Source organism: Rosa rugosa, chromosome 1, assembly GCF_958449725.1.
Source record: "Rosa rugosa chromosome 1, drRosRugo1.1, whole genome shotgun sequence".
Lineage (NCBI taxonomy): Eukaryota > Viridiplantae > Streptophyta > Magnoliopsida > Rosales > Rosaceae > Rosa > Rosa rugosa.
The window spans coordinates 9,662,049-9,686,042 of record NC_084820.1 but is presented as its reverse complement, the minus strand read 5'-3'; the positions used below and the strand labels follow the sequence as shown (position 1 = coordinate 9,686,042).

The 23,994-nt window shown below is 38.3% G+C and overlaps 3 protein-coding genes and 1 long non-coding RNA gene across 4 annotated transcripts; 3 read left to right on the top strand and 1 right to left on the bottom strand.

The window, feature by feature from the left end:
* Window positions 1–4,769: 4,769 nt before the first annotated feature.
* LOC133727172 (uncharacterized) lies at window positions 4,770–6,632 on the bottom strand. The gene is made up of 4 exons (XR_009855043.1): window positions 6,464–6,632; window positions 6,168–6,301; window positions 5,592–5,655; window positions 4,770–5,028 (listed from the first exon to the last, which is right to left on the bottom strand). It is a non-coding gene; the product is annotated as an uncharacterized LOC133727172 (long non-coding RNA).
* Window positions 6,633–12,471: 5,839 nt separating this feature from the next.
* LOC133739641 (uncharacterized) lies at window positions 12,472–17,007 on the top strand. Its single transcript, XM_062167452.1, has 3 exons — window positions 12,472–12,649; window positions 16,085–16,231; window positions 16,747–17,007. Exons 1-3 carry the CDS (start codon window positions 12,626–12,628, stop codon window positions 17,005–17,007), a joined length of 432 nt encoding a protein of 143 aa, XP_062023436.1. The 5' UTR covers window positions 12,472–12,625.
* An 886-nt stretch (window positions 17,008–17,893) lies between these two features.
* Window positions 17,894–20,685, top strand: LOC133727171 (thiol-disulfide oxidoreductase LTO1). The gene is made up of 6 exons (XM_062154795.1): window positions 17,894–18,321; window positions 18,572–18,831; window positions 18,926–19,032; window positions 19,800–19,947; window positions 20,059–20,196; window positions 20,362–20,685. Exons 1-6 carry the CDS (start codon window positions 17,946–17,948, stop codon window positions 20,446–20,448), a joined length of 1,116 nt encoding a protein of 371 aa, XP_062010779.1. The 5' UTR covers window positions 17,894–17,945; the 3' UTR covers window positions 20,449–20,685.
* A 1,721-nt stretch (window positions 20,686–22,406) lies between these two features.
* On the top strand, window positions 22,407–23,507 carry LOC133715793 (uncharacterized). Its single transcript, XM_062142444.1, has 3 exons — window positions 22,407–22,661; window positions 22,751–23,015; window positions 23,111–23,507. The coding sequence occupies exons 1-3, from the start codon at window positions 22,532–22,534 to the stop codon at window positions 23,328–23,330; spliced, it is 615 nt and encodes a 204-aa protein (XP_061998428.1). The 5' UTR covers window positions 22,407–22,531; the 3' UTR covers window positions 23,331–23,507.
* Window positions 23,508–23,994: the final 487 nt, after the last annotated feature.

Genomic DNA, 23,994 nt, shown 5'->3' with positions numbered 1-23,994 from the left:
TCTACTTGTGGAGTTTTAGACATTATCCAACCAAGTATGGCATAACGGCCATAACCCTGAGTTTTTAATTTTTGATCCAATTCAGTTAAGAATAGAAATGAAAACGGTAAAGAATTTGAAATGTACTATTACATTGAGTTTGGCTCGCTCGAAGTTGGACAGCTTCATCTAAATTCGGTTCACACGGTTGAGCACAAATTAAACTAAAATTTAAAACATCCGAAACTTCAATGGCAATTGCATTATAACAAATTTAAGCCGAGTATATCACTTGATCTCGTTGTCAAACAAATCAACCTAAGCAAACTCACATTTGAACACAATTACAATTACTAGGTCTATCTTAATCAAGCCAAATTTAATATCTTTGACGGTTAACTTTAGCTCGACTCATTTAGATCTGGATTATTAACTACTGCAAAACTTTAAAGAGGTATAGAGATATAGAGTTTCTATTAGGACCTCTAAATTTTCTCTCCAGACCTCTATGCTCTTTAGAGCATCTTTAGCAATGCTAGCAATTTTTTAGTTAAATTTTAGCCAAAGTAGTTAAAAAGTCATTTTGACTAGCCACTTTAGATATATGTCAGCATCAGTGCTCTCTATTTTAACTAATTTTGAATTTATATTATTTTTTAAATGAAAATTAAATAGTTTAAATGTTATATAAATTATATAAATAACTTAAAATGAATGTTTTAAATTCTAGAGAGCCTCATCTCGCTCTTTATATTTAGGAGCGAGATAACTAAAAGTTATAATAGAGAGCCACTTAGAAGTCTGGTGCAGTTGCTAAAATAGATAAAAAGCTAAACATGCTCTCTAAAGTAGCTAAGGAGCTAAAACAGAGAGTCTGCTAATTACACCTCCCTTTTTCTTTTTAAACAACAAATTTGCTCATTAGACCTCCCTTAAATGACTAACGTAAACTTATTTATATTGTTTATATACAAAATACAGAAAGTTTGTAATATATAGAAACTTTGAGGTGAATTTACTCACCGTAACTCCATTCATTAATTTTTCTTACAAATATTCTTTCTACGTTTTTTTTTTGTCGATCCTCTATTTTTGTTCAACCTCCATAGCTTTTGTTTATGATGAAAAATTATTAATTGACTACAAACCCAGTTCAAGGTGTTCCTCATGCGAAATTCTTGAGGTGAATTTCTTTTTGACACATGCAAGTTTCTTCATAGAGGTCATCTTTTTTTCTTATGTTCCTAGAGAGTGAATCAAAATGTTCGTTTAATCAATTACAGTGGCGGATCCAAAAAAATTTCTTAGGTAAGGTAAGATTATTAATAGACTTCTTTTCAATTGGTTTTCAAAGAAAATATAGAAAATTTTCTTATATTTTAATTGGAGTTTTAAAATATAAAGTATGTATGTATTTATGTTATATTTGTCCCTCTCATGCATATCCTTGAACTGGATTGATTGAGGTCCTTTCTATCATTTCCTTTACTTTACTAGCAATTCAATGATGACATCTGAAGGGGTCCGTGAATAATATAATGTTCAACTATAATCTTTTCCGGGGGCTGGGTGCATTTTCTTCTTCCCGAATGCTCTACGCACTTAGAAACCTTTGCTGCTACCAGAAGGAGATTGGAAGAAGCAAAGCTATTGACAGAAAATTGCGGTCGGATTGAAACAAATGATATTAATATCGGCAAGAGCAGTCCAACCAAATTTCAATATTGAACTGCATTGCAGTATCAATACAGCAGAAAATACCTAAAATTCATGTATGCATGCTAGTTGTATTGTGTGGGTGTAGATACTTATCCGCCTTTTGTATACAGTTTAACTAAATTTTGTTCATCATCTAATATATTTATATTTTTGGGTATGTAAATGCCTTTTGCAATTACATACATGAAAATTGGAACACAAATAGATATCACTTACTAAAACAAAATTATGAAAAAAAAATTATCAAGGGGCGAAGAGAGAAATATAGTTTGTAGTTTATAAAAGTATAAATATTATGCTATCTTAAAAAGGAAAAGTTTAAACAAAAAATATTTAAAGAAATACACAATTCTCTAAACCTAGTGTAGAATAGTGATGCTAATGTCACGTGTGCTATGTTATATCTTTGACAAGTATTATACTATATTTAAGATAATAGGGCTTACTCACTATAACTGAATTTGTTTACTTTTATACCCCTAAATTAAATAACTTTATATATCTTTCTAACTGTCAGGGATAAGTCAAAATTTTTAAAAAAAATTAATAAGAAAATTTATTATTTTTAGGAACTAACTACCCACTTCTAGAAGGGTAAGCACCTACTTCTCCACACCCATAGGTCCATAGGTTGTGAATAGTTTCTAGTTTTATTTATATTTAATTGTATTTAATCTAGTTATGACTCTTATCCCTAATTAAAGATTTCAAACTACTAGGCGGCGTCTTTATTGGAGAGAAGAGACAGAAAGGACGTGCAGGGTATCTTCCCAACCCTCTTGCCCTCTTCTTTAGAAAAGAATTCTATAATACCCTAAGACCAAAAAGACTTTCATAACTTATTTTAAGTTTCGAGGTTAGGCAGCTGCCTAGACTCGACCCCCCCTGAATCCGCCCCTGATCAATTATATTCATGGGTTGATTGCAACCCTAACGGGTCAGTGTTCTATAAATTGAGAACGTGGAAGTTGGGTATTATTTTTAAGGATTAAATTATGTTTCGTCCCTGTACTCTGACTATTTTTTTGTTTCAGTCCCTGACATTCTCATTTAATCTGAAAAGTCCCTGAGGTCATAATTTCCGTCTAATAGGTCATCGCCGTTAAGATTCCGTCAAGTTGGGCCGTTAAATTGCTGACGTGGCACTCAATTAAGGTTGTGCCACGTCAGCCTGTTAACGGAATAATTGGACGGCGAGGACCTATTAGACGGAAATTGTGACCTCAAGGACTTTTTAGATTAAATTAGAATGTCAGTGACTGAAACGATGACAGAGTCATAGTACAGGGACTAAACAAAATTTAATCCTATTTTTAATAAATACTACTGTTTCTATTGTTATTACTATTTTTGAAAAAATTCAGTTTACTCCCTTGAACTCTGGGGCTAAAATCAGATTGGTCTCTCTTTCTGAAAATCGATCTCGATGGTCCTCATACTCTCAAATGACATCACCCGAGTCCAAAATTTGAAATTGGGTCCAAAAGTGACGTCAGCTGCTGACTTGGAGTCGACAAGGAGGCCCACTTTTGGCAGTTGTACACTCAATTTGGTCGAAATGACCAAAGTGACCATTGTTACCGTTTTCCCTCTATTGCATTTTCCATTAGGCGACCCTAATCCCAATCCCAATCCCAATCCCAATCCCAATCCCAATCCCAATCCCTAATCTCTAATCCCTAATCTCGATCCTAATCCCTAATCGAAACCCATTTGAACAAATTAACGCTCTCTTTCTCTCCCCCCCCCCCCCCCCATTCTCTTGTGAAATTATCGAAACCTAGATTAACGTATAGAAAACCCAAATTAATCGAACTCATGGATGGGGCCGATGAATGGATACCTCGTTTGGAAAACGGAGGCGAAGAAATCCCAAATTACGGTGAGTTTGGTATTGTGATTACGGTTTCTGTAAACGATTACGGTAGTTTTCATTTTTGGGTTCGATTAAGATGTTAATGATTTTCGATTTGTTTGAAACTGGATTTTAAAGGTTTGCTTTCGAAATCTAGGGCTTTGCTGATATGTAGGGTTTAAGGTATTGCTTTAGAGATTTAGGGTTTTGAAGTTTCAGATGATGGGTTTTTAGTTTACTTAAGATTTAGGGTTTGGAAGGTTCTATTATGGTCTACATCGAGAGTTAGGGTTTCCAATTGTTGGGGTTTGGAACCTTCTGATATGGTTGAAACCCAAATTGAATATGCAAGGGCATGTGCTTCTTGTTGGGTAGCTGAAATATGGGTTTAGGAAATGGTAGGCTATTGTAAGTGGTCCTTAAAGGCTTTAGTGGTCTTAATAAACAATGAATTTTTGGCTTGTTTTGGTGGTTGGAACCTGCCTAACTGTGTTTCTTGGTATTTAATGTAGTTGAATGCATCTAACTTTGTCGTTTTTCATTTGCAGTACACTGTACACCCCGATTACTTCACAGTTAAGGTTTATCATGGTGGCTACATAAATCACCTCGAAGGAAAGTACATTGGTGGCCAAATCAGTTACTATGACAATGTTGATAAAGACAAAATGTCTATGGTGGAAGTGGATTCTATGGTGAGTGGTATTAATCGGGATTATGCTGAGACTAGAATAGACTATTGGTACTACTACATCGGCAGCGAGGAGGATGCAATGACCAAACTCAACAATGACACAGATTGCATAGTAATGTGCTGCTTAGTGCCTGACATCAGGCTGGTGATCCTATATCTTGATCACTTAGAGAGGGACCCTAATTTTGAAGATAACTTGGAGGACCTGTTTATATGTGAGAATGTAGTGCCTGATTTGGGAGAGAGTCATAAGGGTTCATCTGGTGTTGTGATAGAGGAGTTGCCAGATTCTCCTACAAAGCCAAAGTCAAGTGTCAAGATTGTGGAGTTGGAAGAGGAGGCTAAGCCACTAACAAGACCATCCCCTGGAAATGACAGAACCCGACCCAAGTTTCACCCCGAAACCCGGATACGAGCCTGCGGGACCCATTTTAAAGGAAATTCTGACGAAAAATCGGCAGAACTTCCCCTAAAATGAGCTACCCAAAAAATTACAAAACCTGGACATGCTTAAAACCAAACTCACACACAAAGATACATTCTAACATTTACATTCCAAGCGTATATATTACATTCCGGAAGTACGAATTCCACGTTAACCTCCATAAGATAACATATTCTCAAGCATTAACATTCTCCAAATTTGAAAGGGTTATCAGAGCAATTCTACATAGCTAAGCCGATATCATACAAGGTAGTAACAGTAATAACCTACGAACAAAACGGAAGCGCTGATTTCCAAGCCTCTAGTTCCTGGACGCGATCTCGGCCAATCTGAAATCTGGGCATTTGAAAACGAAGGGCCCAGGGGAAAACATTTAAAAACCGTTAGAGTGAGTGGACAAAACTAAAACAAGTTATGAAACAATTAATTGAATGCTTCCCCATTTCTCTTGTTAACAAAACCAACATGCAGCGAGATTTCACAATGTTTCCAACTCATTCCTTTTCAAGAAAAACTCATTCGATGACTAGAAAGGACTGCTGCCTAGTCATCTCATGCCATCTGAGAGGGACTGCCACCCAGATGACGCATCGGTAGGGACTGCCAACCGGAATAGGAGGCGGTGGATAGAAGGGACTGCCAACTAACCATCTCATGCCATCTGGTAGGGACTGCCACCCAGATGACGCATCGGAAGGGACTGCCAACCGGAATATAGTCTGGAAGGGACTGCCAGCCAGACTATTACCTAGAAGGGACTGCCAACTAGGTAATATACGCATGCGCCAAAGATAACCTCCTTGTCAACTCCTTTCTTTAAATCCATTTCTTTCCATAATACCACATTTACTCAAATAGTGTCTACATGCATTATTTAAATAAAATAAAAGTCCACTCACGGTGAGTCTCGCAGCTAACCCTGCTGCGTGCCCTTGTCCTCCTCGCTCGAGGGATCAGTACGTCCTGTAGCAAAAGGACAGGATATAATTTAACCTCGATAAGAAATTAATCTAAGAGTCAAAGCTTAATCCTTTGGAAATTAATACTCATTACTTAAAAGAAATTCCCTCTAACAACCAATTCTTCAATTTAGGATGCAACTCTCGAATTTCGGAATTCCTTACAAATTCAATTTCTTAACTAAAACTAACCACCAAATTATAAATGATTCTCTTTCCAAAATCTCCAAATTCTTTCTCCAATTTCTCCACCAACAATTAGCCAACAAGGTTACAACAAAACATTTTCTTCCAAATTTCCAATTTCTCTTTTGACATTCGAAACCCATTTTACTTCTCCAACCTCTCAACAATCTCAACTCATCACTAAAAATATGACAACAAGTTCTCAACCCAAGATTAAAATCTTAACACCCTTAGAACCACATCCAACATCAAAACTCCAAGGAAACTCACTATCCAAACAACCTTAAATCTAACACAAAATTCATAGATTAAATCTAACAGTTTCTATACCTGCAACAACAACCAAATTCAAGTAGAAATGTCCGGAAAAATCAAACAAGAACCCAAGAATTCGATAGTTACTGTTCAAGGTACTGTTCACAGTCTCAAACACCTTCAAATCTTCCTCCACCGATCAAAACGAGCTGCAACAAGGTTAGGAACACGTTCAGCACCTCCCCAACAACCAAAACCCTCAAAGAATCCGGCCGGAAACCGAAGATCAAAGAAAAATACGATTTTCCCTTTTCTTGAAATCCCTCACCGATTTCTTCTCAAATCAAGGCTACCCACGTCAGAAATCTTACCTTAGATGCAAGAGAAGGAAGAGAAGATCCTCTAATGGCCGGTAGTGCGGCCGGTGGCTGAGACTTCGCCGGAAATGGGTTCCAGTTTTGCAGAAAAGAGAAAGAAAGAAAGAAGAGAAAAAGAAAGAAGGAAGAAGGAAAAAGGGGGGGCTGGAATCGGGTTTCCCGATTTCTCTCTCTTCCTTTTCTGTTTTTATCTTCTCCTTTCCACAAATAGAAACTCACCTTTAAAAAAAATAGGGCTGGGCTCGGTGCGGTTCGGGCCGGTTTGGGCCTAAAACCGCAACCGCACCGCATTATTCGGTAGGCCCATTTTACAAACCGCAACCGCTTTTACATTGTTTGGACTGCATTTCGGTTGCACCGTTTTAGCGGTCCGGTGCGGTGCGGTTTGCACCCAAACTGCATACTAAATAATGCAATCAAAACCTGGAAATTTGAAAACGGAAACCTGCAGACTTGACAAAAAATTAAACTAAAACCTGCAACTTCCTACTTCCAGCAGACTGAATTCCCAACAACTAATTAAAGAAACCATACAGACCAACTAATCAACTAAAACCTGAAACATTATACTTCCAGCAGACCAAATTCCCAACTATAGAACTACATCTAGTCATCTACTAATCAAATTATCAAACATAAGCAACCACTAGAAGAAACAATTCAAACAAACATACATACCAACTAGTCAACTACTAACACACTCGGTCTGAATAGATTCAAATTTTACAAAGCATTTCCTAAAGTTCAAATTAACCAAATGCAGAAAGAAACTGAGAAATAAAATGGCAGTCCAACAAGCAAGCAAATGACAAACACAGCGATGCCGAGTGCCGACTTCAAGCTTCCTCCAAGCAATCCAGCTCCTTCACTTCATTCGTCAGTGTCACTAACAACACATCCCCTCCATCTATCCATCAAATTCCCAACAAGTGCAAAACAGAAAAACAAGAACTGGAAAAAAAAAAAACAAGACTTTCACAATCAACCGAACACATAGCAACAAAATCAAAGAACAATACTTTCAAAATCTTGGGTTTGGACTCCATGCTCTGTTTTGGGTTTGTTTCACATGAAATTCTCAACACAAGCAAAATAAGTGGTGCGAAAGAGAGAGGTAAAATTGAAAGGGAGCTCGATCCTTACCGGCGATGGGGTTCTGGCCGTGAGAGAAGGGACACGCGAGAGAGGCGCCGCCAGCGGTGGTAGTCGTGCGAGAGATGAGGGAGAGATGTTGTGAGAGACTGAGAGAGATGAGGGTATCAGGGTATCAGAGATGAGAGAGACTGAGAGAGTGAGAGGAAGCGGCCGAGATAGAACCCTCGAAGCTAGGGTTAGTGACTTAGTTGGGTGTGTGAGTCAGCAATCAAAATCAATAAATAATATAAAAAATTATTAATAATTATTTTATATATATATAATATATATTAATAAAAATCGGTCCGGTTCGGTTCAATGCGGGCGGTTCGAAGTCATGAACCGAACCCGCACCGGAGTTAAGCGGTTCGGTGCGGTCCTCTTCCAAAACGACGTCGTTTTGCGGGCGGTTCGGTTGCCGAACCGGAAAAACCGGTTCGGTTCGGTCGGTAACCGATTTTTTCCCAGATTATGCCCAGCCCTAAAAAAAAACATGCTATGAACAGTAATTTCTATTTTTGATCATAACTTTTCCGTAGAAACTCCGACTTAAACAAACTACGTGTCTACGAACTCGAATTTACGTATTCTACGACATTCTCAAAGAAATTTCCTAATTTACCAGACTAAAGAAAAAGTCACTTTTCGGTCAACCACGGTAAAAAGTAACTAGTAAAAACTTTAAGGTACGGGGCATTACAGGAAACAGATTCAAGGTTTGTGCAAATAGGAAAAAGAGTCTGCCTGGAATCAAAATCAGTGAGCCTGAGGCAAATGTGGTTCCAACTCAGGCTTCTCAAGCTCCCACTATTAATCTTACTAACAAGGGAAAAAAGAAGGTGGAGTTCAATGAATCTGATGTAGCAGAGGAAAGTGAAGATGATGACTGGGTTCAAGAAGATGAAGAAGGAGTAGAAGAGGAGGAAAATGAGGGGTATGAGGATGATGACTCAGCTGATGATGACTATAACCCAGCCAAGGATGATGATGAATATGCTGGTTATGGTGTAGATGATGACTTCCTATTTGACTGGTTAACAGAATGAGAAAGAGGACTTAACGAGGCAGAGGGAGCTTCTGAAGCTGAAGAAGGAGTGACTCAAGAAAGACAAGGTGGTGAAGAAGAAAGAGGTGATCAAGCCTCAGAAGAAGACAATGAAGAGTTGTATGGAGCTGTGGATTTAGATGAAGAGTTGATAGGACATGAGCATTACTCAGATGATGAGGAGGGTCAAAGACACATGTTTAGGGAGTTCAACCCTAAAGTGGATATGTTGAACCCTTGGTTCTGTAAGGGAATGATATTTGCTACTCCTAAGATTCTAAGGGAGGCAATAAGGGAGAGGGCAATCCAGAAGGGGTGGGAACCACTTTTTGTCAAGAATGACAAAGTCAGATTGAGGTGTATATGTAAGGCAGAGAACTGTAATTTTGAGTTGTTTGCATTGAAGATGCAGCATGAAAATACCATGCAGATAAAGACCTATAATGGAGAGCACACATGTGCAAGGGTGCATGAAAATGCCAGTGTCAGAACACCATATTTAGTTCAAAGGTTTGCTGAAATGATCAAGCTCAATCCAGCCATTTCAACAGGTATAACTTTCAGCTTTGTTCTGTTTCAATGAGTTTGATGGTTTCTTGTGTAATGTTTGTGACAGTTTGGTATTTTCTTGCAACAGAGTTACTTCAACAGACCATGGTTGCTGGGATCAGAGCTAAAGTGTCATTTCAACAAGCCTACAGGGATAAGAAGGCTGCTTTGGAGCTGCTAGAGAGGTCAATGAAGGAGCAGTATGCAAGGGTTCAAGACTATGCACATGAGCTTAGAAGAGTGGATCCAGCCACCACAGTAGACATCAAATGTGATTTCAACAACTCAGAGCAGCTCCCTGTGTTCAAGATAATGTATTTATGTTTAGGGGCTTTAAAAAAGGGGTTTAAAGTAGGATGCAGACCCATTTTGGGACTTGATGGATGCCACCTGAAGAGTGCCTATGGTGGACAACTACTTGCAGCTGTTGGACTTTATGCAAACAATACAACATATGTGGTGGCATATGCTATGGTGGAGCAGGAGAGCAAGGACAGTTGGGACTGGTTTCTGAGACTCTTGGTGAAGGATTTAGATATTATTGGTGAAGGGAATGGCTACACATTCATTTCAGACAAGCAAAAGGGCCTGTTGCCAGCTTGTGATGATGTGATGCCCCTTGCAGAGCACAGGTTTTGTGTTAGACACCTGTGGCCAACTTCAACAAGCTCTTTCCTAGGAAAATGTTAAAAGACCAATTGTGGGCAGTTGCGAAGTCAACTACCATGGCTTATTATAAAAAAGAGATGGTATTAATGAACCTAATGGAGCCTGGAGCTTATAATTGGCTAACTTGTATATACTTTTAGTCAATATACTTCTTAACTAATGTGGTTTGACACATATGCAATAATGTGATGTGTTGGTTTGATAGATATGCTTTAATGTTGTCATGTGCTGGTTTTATTTTGTAGATCCTCAGAGACCACCTAAGCATTGGTGCAGAGCTCACTTCAACAACATGTGTGAAAGTTTCAATGCTTTCATCCTGCCTGCAAGGTCCAAGCCTGTAATCTCCTGCTTTGAGGATATTAGGATGAAGCTGATGAAAAGGACTGCATTGAGGAGAGAGAAGATGAACAAAGTTATGGACACAATCTGCCCCAAGCCAAGAGATCTTTTGGAGAAGAATAAGGTTAAGTCATCAACAGACTGCATCCCAAGGGGTATTGGCACACCAGTGATTGAGGTGCAAAGCATTGGAGGAAGCAAATTTATTGTTGATCTGACAAGAAGAGCATATGCTTGTAGGAGGTAGGATCTCACTGGCATACCTTGCAAGCATGCCATTTCTGCTATAAACTTCATGATGCAGAAGCTTGAAGACTATGTGGATGCATGCTACTTCAAAGCCACCTACATGGCCATCTGCTCACATACAGTGAAGCCAATGAATGGGATGGACCTATGGATACCTACTGAGGAAACTCCTATCCTCCCACCTCAGTACAATAGGTAGCCTGGTAGGCCAAGGAACAAAAGGATCAAGGATGCATCTAAGAAGGAGACACATGGTCCCAAATTTGGAAGGGTTCAAAAGTCTTTGAAGTGCAGCAGGTGTGGCAATTTGGGTCACAATGTGAAGACTTGTCATAGGTATCTTCCACCCAAGCCAGGAGCAGCTAAGAGTACCAAGAAGAGAAAGCTAAACAATGGAGATGCTTCATCCTCTCAGGTAATCTTTTGTTATGTGGCATCCAAATTAGTGGGTTTATGAATTAGTTTATTGATAATTACACTAACCAACTTATTTGAAGCAGGCAAAAGGTACCAAAGAGCCTCAAAAGACAAAGAATGAACTTAGAGCTAAGGCATCAAAGAGAGCTGAAGATGCAAAGGTAAAATAAGTTTAGATTATTGTTTGAAGCTGTTGATGGTGTATTTGCTTATGAACATATCCTTGCTTCTCATTGTTGTAGAAAAAGAGGGATCAAAAGAAGGCTGCAACAAAGGCAGTAGGTACAGCTGCTCCTAGCAGTGGAAGACCACCAAAAGTTGCTTCAAACAATGGTAAAGCAGCTTCTAGCAAGGGAAAAGCTCCTTCTACACCACAAGCTTCCCAAGGTTCATCAAGGTCATCAGTGAGGATCAGGGATAATGCAAGGAGTGCTGGAAATTAGGGATGCAGCCAAGGTTAGAAATTACAGATGCATAGTGCAAGTTTTTGTGCAACCATGAGCTGTGTCTCATGGTTGCTAGGTCTAATTTTTTGCATAGATGATTAGCCCTATAATTTTGTGCAAGTTAATCCAAACTGTTATTTTTGGTTGATTTGGATGTAAACACATTTTATGCATCTATTTGGCTGCTATTTATTGCTGATATCGACAAGCTTCAATGCAAATTTATGGTTTTGCACAAATTTCTTCCTTCGGTTTATGGTATGTTTGTTTAATTGTCAATTTTCTGGAGAATTTTGGAGGTCAGGTTCCAATTTTGATGCATGCTTCATGCCTTTTTCTCTCAAACAACCATATTTGTAAGTTAATTAGATTTTAGTTTAAATTTTGGAGGCAAAATATACCAAATTGTCCATTCTGCCATCCATGAGGGTTGATAAACTGAACTGCGGGCCCTCCTTGTCGGCTCCAAGTCAGTAGCTGATGTCACTTTTGGACCCAATTTCAAATTTTGGACTCGGGTGATGTCATTTGAGAGTATAAGGACCATCGAGATCGATTTTTAGAAAGAGAGACCAATATGATTTTAGTCTCAAAGTTCAGGAGAGTAAACTAAATTTAATCCTACTATTTTAATAAAATATCCTTATGTCATTCACTTGTTTAGGATCTTGAATTTGAAAGTGATCGTCGTATTTTAATACGACGATATAAAAATAGGGTTTATGTCATTTATAAATTAGGAGTAGCAGATAAATAATTACTAATTTATTAATTAAAAAAGAAGAGAGGTCAAATGAGAAAATTTAAAGGGTCCCAATAGAAAAATCTATAACAAACTAACAATCATGTTGAGAAGGCAGAAATATCACTTTGGTTATCGAACTATGCTTCGTTCGACACTTTGGTCATCCAACTTTTAAAAACTTCATTTTGGTCATCGAACTATATCACCGTATATCACTTTGGTCATTCCGTCTGTTTTCTCCGTTTAAATGTGGCAATTGAACCTCACACGTCTAATAGGCAGGGCTATATGTGTCAATCCAATTAAAAAAGAGTCTGAGACTACGAGTCAAACATATACCTCTCTCTCTCAGCAAAAAGATTTTCGCGCTCTCTCTGTGTCTCTCTCTCTCTCTCAGTTTATCAGATTTATCAGATTTCAAGCCACAAAGCAAACCCTTTGAAAAGGTGAGTGAGATTATACACGATCTCTAAGTTGGCATATAACTTTTGGGTTCAGATTGAAGTTTAGTGTGTTATTGATGGAAAATCAACCAAGTACCTGGAGGTATTTTCGAATTGATGGAGAGCCACCCACCTACAAAGGTATGTAATTGATTCCTTGATTCTTTTTATTGCTTGTGGAGCTTTAATCTTTATGGGTTTTGTGTTGTGCTCGTGTAGCAATATTTGGGAATTAGGGATTTGCTGATTTTTTTTTAATCAAGATGCAAGTGGTGTCCAAACTTTGTTTAATCAAAGTTGGATTGCTTTGTTTAATCAAAGTTGGATTGCTTGCTTTGTTTAATCAAGGTTGGATTGCTTTGTTTAATCAAAGTTGGATTGCTTGCTTTGTTTAATCAAAGTTGGATTTGGAATTTACTACTTTCACATGGATAAAGGGTTTTTTATTTTTATTTTTTTAAATATAAATAGCTGCCTAATAATATTGAGATTGGAGTTTTGAGGTTTTTGGTTGTATTTGAGTTAATAAGGTTTGGGATTTCGGCTGCATGTGAGTTAATTGGTTATAGTTTTTTCATCTTATACCTAATAAATTTTTTTTTTAACAGATGATCGTTTCACATTAGAGATTCACCACGGCGGTAGATTTTTTAGGTTGGGTAGTGGCAGTCGACATTATAGGGGAGGAGAAGTGGTCTGGATTGACGGAAATGATCCAGACACCACATCATGGCCATGCCTCAATTGCATGGCAGAAGACTTGGGCTACAGAGAGCCCCCAATGACGTACTAGTTCAAGATTCCTGGAAGTAAAGATGGTGAAGACTTTCTGCCAATTAGGGATGAAAAAGAAGTTAAACAAATGTTGGCATTTGTTCAAAGTTCCAGGGTGCTGCAAGTATATATTGTAGGTGGAGGGGTGAGAAAAAAAGAAGAAGCAGAACTTGAAGATGAACCTGGGGATAAAGCTGCACCTATTTGTCATGACAAGTACATTGGGAATGTGATTGAAGACATAGTAGAGGAGGATGGTATGAGTAGTCATGGGGTAAAAGATAAAGGAAAAAGAACCAAGGCTGGTGAGAAAAGAAAGGCAATTAAGAAGGGAAAGAGTAGTGGTTTGAACGACAACTCCAACCATTTTGCAAAGGTGGCTATGAACAATGATGTTGAGGTTACAAGTACAGGTACCGCAAAGTCACCTAGGTTGAAGCAGAAAGCTAGGAGAATTAAGAAGAATGAGGTGGAAAGGAAATATGACACAAGGTTTAAAGGAGAGTTCAACTATGATATTGATGAGTTTCAAGCTGATGGTGAATCTTCTGATAGTGATGATCCCACATATGAAGAAATTATAGATAGTGACTATGAGCTCCAAGATGAGGATGATGAAGTGTTGTTCAGGGCAAATGTTGATGTTAGTGGTGTTAATGTTGGTGAATGGGATGAAATGGGCTATGAAGGAATTATATCAGATGGTGAGGGTGAGGATTCTGAGAAGTTTGAAAGCGGGGAATCATCATCATCTAGTGAAGATGAAGTAAACTTAGATGCGCAAGGTCAAAGGAGGAAGAAAAAGAAGTTTACTAATTTCAGGGAATGGAACCAAGAAAGGGATTTGAAGAACCCACCCTTTGAACTTGGCATGAAATTTCCAAGTCCAGAGGTATTCAAGGATGCAGTGAGAATGTTCTCTGTGTTAACAAAAAAAGAGCTCAGATTTGATCCCAATGACAGAAAAAGGGTGAATGCTTTCTGCAAGACAACACCAGGTTGTCCTTTCAGAATTTATGCATCACAAGTAGATAAAGCCTCACCAACAATGGAAATTAGAATATTGCAGATGGAGCATCGTTGTAGTGGATTGTCTAAAAAAGTGTATCATTGCAATGCTCCTTTTATTGCAAAAGGTTATGTAGATCAGATTATAGCTGATAGAAACTGGTCTAGAGAGGGGATGCAAGCTGCTGTTGGTAAAGACTATGAGATGAGAATAGGGTATCAGATGTGTTTTAGGGCAAAGAAAATGGCTCTCAAGCTTGCAGAGGGGACTGTTGAAGACCAATATAACCTGCTAGAAACATATGCTGATGTTATTAAAAAGGCAAATGATAATACTTCAATATGGATTGAAGGAGATGTGGAGGGTGAGAGCAGAAGATTTAAGAGGATGTACATATGTTATGGTGCTCTGAAAAAGGGTTGGATAGAGGGATGTAGGCCAATTATAGGTCTAGATGGGTGTCATTTGAAGACTGTGTATAAAGGTATACTTTTAACAGCGGTAGGAATCGATGGCAATAATGGTATGTATCCGATTGCCTTTGCCATTGTTGAGAAGGAAAACAAAGAAGCATGGACATGGTTTGTGGAGTTCTTGAAGCAAGACTTGGAGCTGAACAATAGCTACTCATATACATTCATGAGTGACAAGCAAAAAGGGTTGTTAGATGCTGTGAAGGATGTAATGCCTAATGCGGAGCATAGACATTGTGCAAGACATTTGTATAATAACTTCAAGGGTGAAGGACATATCAGAACTGAATTCAGAGATCTTTTTTGGGGTACAGCAAGATCAACAACCAAGACATGGTTTTTGAAGAACATGGACAACATATGTGAAAAGTCACCTAGTGCATTGGAGCAGGTCACACTTTAGGATTGAGCACAAGTGTGACATTTTATTAAACGACCATTGTGAAGCCTTCAACTCCAAGCTACTTGAAGCTAGGAAAATGCCTATTTTAGGGTTTTGGGAAGAACTAAAGCTGAACTTGATGAAAAGGTTGGCTAATAGGAGATGTGCAGGTTCAAGGTGGAAGTGCAAAGTTGGTCCAAGGATTGAAAAACTGTTAAAGAAGAATGCAGAAAGAAGTCATGATTATTGTCCTGAGGAGTCATCGAACAAGAGATTTCAGGTGAAAGGGAGAGGGGTTACTTGTGCTTCTGGTGTGAATTCCCTACATGATGTGAACCTTGCTGCAAGGACATGCACATGTTGGAGGTGGGATCTTTGTGGATTGCCCTGTCCACATGCAATAGCATGCATTTTCTCAAAAGGTTACAATCCTGAAGACTTTGTTGATGAGTGTTATTCTAAAAAAAAGTACATGTAAGCTTATGAACCGGCTATCAACCCAATTCCAGGAGTTGCTGAATTGGAAGTGATTAACAAGCCCATCATGCCTCCGCTATATACTAGGGGGACCTGGCAGACCAAAATTGTCAAGATATTAGTTGTTTATTATGCATTTGTCATTTGAAAACGGTAGAAATTTGACAACTTTTGTTTCTGTTGTTAAGGTGAGATGCCACCAGCTGCTGGAACAACTAAATTACCCAAGATATATTACAGTAAGATTAGTTGTGGAAAATGTCACAAGCAAGGGCATAACACGAGGACTTGTGAGAGGCGCAATCAAGTAATCAACAAGGAAGTACCTCTTAAGCTGTAAGTAATTTAATTTTTATTTGATTATAAATTTGGAGGCATTTCATATTGCTGCAAGTGTAAATGTACTAGATGTTAAATTATAGTAATGTAAAGGCTGAACATATGGTGATGCAAATGGACAGAGTTCTACTATGCAGCAAGGCGATGCAAATGAAAAAGGTTCTCAAAATGTTCAGCAAGATGGCAATGCAAATGATGAACATAGAATGCAGAATGCTCAGCAATGTGGCAATTCTAATGGACATAGTTCTGAAAATGTTCACGATGAGGTAATCATTCATAAAATGAGAATGTCAAAGCTTAAATGTAAAATCAGGTTTTTGGGTCATTGCATGAAATTAAATGGATCTTTTGTTTTACTCGAAATCATAATATCAAAGCTTAAATGCCAATGACTGATGCTTCTTTTGTGATATTTGACTTGTTTTTGTTTTATATCATGCCAATGAACTATAGTTTTTGTTCTAAATGGGATTGCTCTTTGAGTTAGGAGTTAATTATAGAATATTAACCTTGCCTCCATGCAAATTTGTGGAAAATGGGAGGGTCCAGTGGTCCTTAATATATAGTTAATTCATACACTACTCTCTTTGTCTGCAACCAATGGCAATACCTAATTTAATTAGGGAATTGAATTATCCCTTACTGTTGGATTTGTTTCTTGCCTTGTTTCTTTATGTGAATGTTATTCTGACTACTTTGTCATGATTTGAATTGTATTCATACATGTGAGAGTGTTAATTATGGATTGATTAAATTATCGTATGTGTTTTTCTATTAACAGGAGCATAATGAGATTCCATCTCAACAATCACTTGTCAAAGCACCTTTTGTTTCATCGCAACCACTTCCATCACCTCTAAATTTCTCACAAGAAATTCCTCCAGTTCAAAGAAGTTCTCAACCTATTGGATCATTCTTAGCTTCATTCTCCATGATGTACACTGCTCCTATAACAGGGAGGCCAAAGAAGCAAGTTGCATTCAAAAATCCTAAGAATTCTATGTCAACTGAGAATGCAAGCAAGCCTATTTGGAGACCTTAAAACGTCTTGTTTTTTTTTTTTTTTTTTTTTCCCATAAACTCTGTCTTCAGAAGATCAAAATAGGGCATTTTGTGATAACTCTTTGAACAATTAGGATTGAATATTTTCTGAAAATTTGACAGGTCATTTTTGTACAGTAGTGTTTTATGTTAGTATGGAATGCTTATGTAATTTGTAGTTGGGATATGTAGTTTTGAACTATGTTAGCTTTACTGTTATTCTAAGCATTTACATGACCATTATTCATGCATTTATCATCAGTGATCAAAGCATACAATGGAGAAAAATGATTGAGTCAGAGAATGATTCAAAATGAGGGAATATAAAAGGAAGAAAAATATTGATTTAATAAATTGAGGAATTATAAAAGGAGGGAAAAGTTGGCAAAATTGGATGAAGTTTTATGTTTAGGCGGGAAAAATTGGATTAAGTTTTATGTTTAGGCGGGAAAAATTGGATTAAGTTATAAAAATGGCGGGCAAAACTTTTCATCTCCAAAATACCCTTAGAGTTAACAGAGAAAATGGAGAAAACAGACGGAATGACCAAAGTGATATACGGTGATATAGTTCGATGACTAAAATGAAGTTTTTAAAAGTTGGATGACCAAAGTGTCGAGCGAAGTATTGTTCGATGACCAAAGTGATATTTCTACCTATTGAGAATCTTAATTTGGGACGTGCTCGATCGGGCTGACTAGTCTGACAAATAATCAATGGGTCGCAACTCACTAAAAGAATATGAGCGATTGTTATAGGCTCTCCCACCTGAAATGAGTGGACCTCTCTGGTCCTTCATTTGGATTTGGGCATTTTGGCTATAAGCAAGTTTCACACAGACAAGGCCCAAAATTGAGGTAACATCAAATAGTGTAGCGGTTAAGCCCAGCAAAGCCCAGATTAACCGCGCGATTTTGAGGTGGAATGTGAGAGTGGGAAATGGCTACCTTGGCGCTCCTGAGCCTAACATCTCCTTCACTCTCCTCTCCCAGATCTCTTCCTCGCTCAAATCACACCAGATTCGGTGTCCTTACTACCACTTCGGGTTGGGCTCGGAGAACTGTGCGGCTTCCCGTTCTATGCTCAGCTTCGGAGCCCAATCAAAACGCCGAATCCGAACCGGAAACGACGTCGTCTCCGCCGTCGTCTTCGAGTGACTTGACCTACAAACTATGTGCCGGGCTCGGAGGCATCGGGTTTCTCGAAACGACCTACTTGACGTTCCTCAAGCTCACGAATTCCGATGCCTTCTGCCCCACCGGCGGCGGCGGAAGTTGCGGCGACATCCTCAACAGTGAATACGCCGTCGTTTTTGGTAACTCCCCAACTTCATAATTAACTTAATTCAAACTCACAGAGCAAGAAAAAAGTAGAAAATTTCCATTAGAGGTAGTGTGTCTGAGGATAAAGATTTGGTCTTTATGATACGCCGTCGTTTTAGCTATTCCCCAACTTCATAACTATCTTAACTCAAACACCCAGAGCAAGAAAAAAGAAAATTTTCCATTAGCTTTCGAGAAAAGATTTGGTTTTTATGATTGTGATTTTCCTTTTGATATTTGTAGGTGTTCCTCTTCCGTTGTTTGGAATGCTTGCATATGGGTTAGTTGCTACACTTGGTGTGCAGCTGTTGACTGCAAAGAGTTTACCTTTTGGAATTGGGAAATCTGATGCTAGCTTGGTTTTACTTGGGACTACAACCTCCATGGCAGCTGCTAGTGCTTGTTTCTTGTACATTCTTAGCACACAGTTTTCGGGAACTTCGTGTTCGTATTGTTTGTTATCGGCTGTCCTCTCCTTCAGCTTATTTTTCATCACTTTAAAGGTCAGCTGTGACTGCTATTTATTTTTCCTTTCTTTGGTTTTATGTTGTTATTGAGAATGACCTGATTAACTGATTTTGGGGGTCTATACTGTAGGATTTTGGGTTCGAAAAAGTACAAAAAGAGGCGGGTTTATTGGTGTGTATAGCTGTCTTGGTGGCTGTGACTCTGAACAGGTCATATAGTGCACCTGTATCCTCAAGGTGATTTACTTAGCTGATTCTTTTCTGTTTTTCATTGACATGAATATGTTAATTTGGCAAACTACTCAATGATATGAACCTCGGTTAACTCCGAATCAAATTTTTCTAGTATCAGGGGAATGCCCATCAAACTAGTCTGACAGACGAAATAGAATGTAAATTTTATGTTAGTGGGATTTTGATCAATAGGAAAGATTGGAGATATAAACATAGGTGTTGTGATGTGTTTGATTAGTTCTTATGAACATTTCATGTAAAGGAAAGATAAATCTATATACAAAGTGTGTCATAAACAATGTTTAGGTTTAATGCTCTTACCCTTAACAATGGGTTCCTTGCTACTTAACTTGCTTTGCTCCACTTCTGTATTTTTCTTTTTTGTTTAAGTAGACTGTAACCGGTCATATCAATGGTCATTGATATGGTTTGGGCTGGGCTGTTCTTTCATAATGGTCTACTGTATTGAGATAAACTGCAGGGCTACTTGGCTATCTATGTAGATGAAATTGTTATATGGTTTTTGTGCTTAATGATCTGATATACCTGAGCATCTGTACCTTAGGAACCAGACTTTTCTCGTGAATATATATGTTTTTTCTTTTGGTGTAAAGCACAGAGTCAATATAATGAATTTGAATGATTGCAAATATCATCCTGGTAGATTAGGGAAGCTGGTTATTTTGTTGTCATCTTATTATATGAGAATCATTAACTGTAAAGAAAATTTTGTATTGATAGTTTTCCATGTTGCTTTGTTTTGTTAACAGCCCATCTGATGTTGATCTTCCATACTTTACAACTGAGATAACAACACCATCAAGTCCGTTTGCTATATCTCTTGCAAAGCATCTAAATGCTATAGGTGCTAAAATGTATGGCGCTTTTTGGTGTTCACATTGTGTTGAACAAAAACAGGTACTTTTTTCTTTTTAGTTCTTAACTACATGGGTTAGAATCATAAGGTTTTGTTACAATAACTCCTGCCATGTCTTTGAACTTTGGTTGTTTCTTTTGTTCATCATGAAGATGTTTGGACATGAAGCAGCGAAGGAATTGAACTATGTTGAGTGCTTCCCTGGTGGATTTAGAAAGGGAACTATAATGGCAAAGGCATGTATTGATGCCAAACTTGAAGGTTTTCCTACTTGGGTCATCAATGGACAGGTGATAAATCTCATCATAGATTCTTGAACATGGTAATTCGGTTCATCCTTATTGTTGAATATTATCAACCAAAGCATGTTGGTACCAACAGGGAAACCCCCGCCTTAAACTTGTCCTATCTTTCAAGATTTACTAGGTTCTAACATACCGTGGCACTTATTGCAGGTTTTGAGTGGAGAAAAAGATTTGCTAGAGCTTGCAGAGGCATCTGGGTTTGAGTTGAACGAATTTAGTCAGACCCTCATAGAGTAAGCAACCATGTTATAGCATCATATCACACGTAACGATCGTAGAAACTTCCCTTGTATTGCATAGCTGATGATTATTCACACCAACTAGGCACCTTGGGTGGTATATTGTTACCGGTGGTTTCCTGTATTTGTTACAAGTCACTAGACTACATAAATAAAGTTAGCAAAAGGTGTAAATTTGAAACTAATTGATTTAGAAGCCTGACTGGGAAGTTTCCTTAGTCAAATTTTACCAATATACGCAATGGCACACCTCATTGTTCAAATAGGCCAATTTTGACACAGCCTGAGTTGGAATGATATTCACTCAACGAATCCCACCAGGCCACCATCTCAAGCCTTGACTTGAGCATTAAGGATAAATAGCACTAATCACATTATGTTATTGTAATATGAACAATGCTGCCTTAACATAGGACATATGATTGTTCAAAGATATTATAAACAAATCATTGCTTTCGTATCCTCCCACGTTCCCGGTGTCGGTCTTCCCCCATGTTCAAGTGAGCCCTTATGCTCCATGACATACCTCACAATGCTTCCTAGGCGTGCTCGTATACTTGAGAGTATGCCCAACTCCACAAAGCAAATCAATGGCGGACACAGAATTTTGCTTACATGAGGCCGGAATGGTAAACAGAGGTTGAAAGTGGCGGTGAAAACATTAGATCATAATAAGAAGAATTCAGGATATTATAGATTATTATGCTTTATTATTTTACCAAAGAAAAGGAAAAGGAAAAAAATTACCAAGGGTAGCAGCCAGTGGCGTAGCAAAAAATATCACTTAGGAGGGTCAAACTTTATTAACTAACAAATATACTCATTTCCAGTAGTCTTCTAAAAATAACAAAATCTTTTGCCCAAAAAAAAAAATATTAGTATAATTAAGAAAATTTAGGTGTAATATTTTTTGTACTAATGCTGAAATTGAAATATCCTTAAATCATGTTGAATAAATTTTGGGATCAAAATATAGAAAAAATTATGTGTTACTTCAATTTAGCATATTAACAAAGAATCGTAAATATGCGCATATGGGCATATATCGATCAATAGGGTAAGAAAACCTTGAAAAGATTCGTATTAATTAGATATATATAGTGTATTAATAGTGTAAAATATTATTACATTCCATTAAAGTTCAAGGATAATTAAAACTAATTAAGATAAATTTGTATTGAATTTTGAAAATTGAGACTAGTTAAGGATTTTTCAAAAATTGAGAATTGGTCAATTTTATTTCATTTCATTAAGGTACATAGATCATTAACACTAATTAAGGATTTTTTTTAAATTGAGAAGGGTCAATTGACCCTTCTCGCCCTTGGTAGCAGCCCTCCCTTGTCTCAATGTAGGTCATTGACAGTATTATTACACGTTGATACTTTAAAGTTTACAACGTATATTACCCTCAAAATGAATGATTGTTTTTTTTTTTTTGGTACATCAAAATGAATGACTTTTCAAAATAATAATTAACTCCTTAAGATGGAGATAATGATGGCCACATTTAACCTAATATATTTGACATTATGTAGAGAAATCATAGCCCTATGATGACCATGAGATCATATACTTGGTTACGAAGTCATATGCTGATCCCTTTGTCACCGCAATCCACAGAACCATTTTTTCCGGATTCCGGACTATCCACTTGATAATAATACCGCCAAAAATTCAGTTCGTTTATTGTATTCAATGCCACCTACAGTTATCTTCTCCCGCACCTCCCACCTCAATTAACTGCCAAGTCAGGCCATGCCCCATTCAAATTTCAAACCCACCTCATCCGGGTCCGTTGTCCTGACTCGGACACACTCTGCGGGGCCCATTACCCGCTCAAAAAAAAAAAAAAACGGAAGATTCTTCGAATATTCTTCCCTCGAATCCCGATCACCCCTCCCTCCCTCCATTACTCTCTTGTCCTCGCGTACATAATAAACTCCAACTCAATCCGCTTCCCCAATCACACTCCTCCTCCGATCCCTTTATATAACTAAGCACGCTCTTCTCACTTTGCTCCTCACAATCCTCGTGAACCTTATTATTATTCCCTCTCATATATATTTTTCCATCACGAAATGATCACCACCGCTCAACTCTCCGATTCCGAGCAGCGTGCCCTCATCGAAAAGCTCCACGTCTTCAAGATCAAAGGCCGCGACAAGCGCGGCCGCACCATCCTTCGCGTCATCGGAAAATTCTTTCCAGGTATGTGTATGTTTGATCAACAATTGCGTGCGTACGGTTCTTCGTTTTTTCTTTCTTTTTATTTGAGTTTTGGATGTTTTTTTTTTTAGCTCGGATTGTGAGCGTGGATAATCTGAGGAAGTATCTGGAAGAGAAGATATTCCCGGAATTGGAGAACAAGCCGTTCGCTGTGGTGTACGTCCACACCGGAGTTCAGAGGTCCGAGAATTTCCCCGGCATCTCAGCCCTCCGATCAATCTACGACGCGATCCCTATCAACGTCAAGCGGAATCTCGAGGCCGTCTATTTCCTTCACCCAGGTCTCCAGGCCCGGCTCTTCTTGGCCACCTTCGGCCGTTTCCTTTTCACCGGAGGGTAAGAAATTGAAATTAATTAACTAAATTTACATTAATAGGCGCATTTTAGAGGTAATGGAGTATTGGGACTAACGTGCGCCTTTGGTGTGGCAGGGTGTATGGGAAGCTCAAGTACGTGAGCAGGCTCGATTATCTGTGGGAGCACGTGAGGAGGAGCGAGATCGACGTCCCTGATTTCGTTTATGATCACGATGAGGACTTGGAGCACCGTCCGATGATGGACTATGGATTGGAGAGTGATCACCCGAGGGTGTATGATGCACCCGCGGTGGATTCCTCTGTGTCTATGTACTCCATGAGGTGCATCTCGTAGTGGGCCTATCGGGCCTTTAGTGTCAGACTTTTACATGGGCTCTTTAATTTTGGGCATTCCCGCTGTACACAGTAATTTTGTGTTTCTCCTTTGTACAAATAAGGTTGAATCATGGTTAAAAAAAGGGTATATTTGTAGTATAAAAACTAAATTTGGAAGTTCCTTTTTTCCATACCACTCGAGCTCCACAATTCGGATAAGAGTTTGATTTTTGTAGTCTTTAATGTTCTTGAAAAATCAATTGGAAATTTGGATATTTTGAAGATATATATGACCTACAATTTTTGGGGGTTATTGAATAGAAACACAAAGCCTACTTGAACAACAGTCTAGCTTTGCCTTATGGCAGCAGACAAACGTGACCATATTAATCATCTTTCTTGGCACGACTATATCAATGCCCTCATTTCTTGACCGTGGGACATGGCACCACCGGATTAGGTTTATCTTCATTTCTTGGAAACAACTTCTTGTGGTGATACCGTGATAGTCTATTGTTTCTTTTTTTGGTCACCATACCACTTTGAACCGAAGCTCACAAATCAACTGTTTAACAGTAAAAGCGTAAGTTATATATAGGCCAATAATATTAACTCGGACCACTAGGTGTACCATAATCCGGGACCATGATATAACATCCCCTTAAAAGATATAGACCGTAACA

What these genes read in the sequence shown, in the direction of transcription:
- LOC133739641 (XM_062167452.1), top strand. Translation starts at nt 12,626, where the DNA reads ATGGAGAGCCACCCACCTACAAAG. An exon ending in AGAGCCACCCACCTACAAAG is followed by an intron (nt 12,650 to 16,084) that starts GTATGTAATTGA and finishes GCAAATGGACAG; the next exon opens with AGTTCTACTATGCAGCAAGG. An exon ending in CTGAAAATGTTCACGATGAG is followed by an intron (nt 16,232 to 16,746) that starts GTAATCATTCAT and finishes TTCTATTAACAG; the next exon opens with GAGCATAATGAGATTCCATC.
- LOC133727171 (XM_062154795.1), top strand. Translation starts at nt 17,946, where the DNA reads ATGGCTACCTTGGCGCTCCTGAGCCTAACATCTCCTTCACTCTCCTCT. An exon ending in TGAATACGCCGTCGTTTTTG is followed by an intron (nt 18,322 to 18,571) that starts GTAACTCCCCAA and finishes TGATATTTGTAG; the next exon opens with GTGTTCCTCTTCCGTTGTTT. An exon ending in AGTGCACCTGTATCCTCAAG is followed by an intron (nt 19,033 to 19,799) that starts GTGATTTACTTA and finishes TTTTGTTAACAG; the next exon opens with CCCATCTGATGTTGATCTTC.
- LOC133715793 (XM_062142444.1), top strand. Translation starts at nt 22,532, where the DNA reads ATGATCACCACCGCTCAACTCTCCGATTCCGAGCAGCGTGCCCTCATC. An exon ending in CATCGGAAAATTCTTTCCAG is followed by an intron (nt 22,662 to 22,750) that starts GTATGTGTATGT and finishes TTTTTTTTTTAG; the next exon opens with CTCGGATTGTGAGCGTGGAT. An exon ending in CGTTTCCTTTTCACCGGAGG is followed by an intron (nt 23,016 to 23,110) that starts GTAAGAAATTGA and finishes TTGGTGTGGCAG; the next exon opens with GGTGTATGGGAAGCTCAAGT.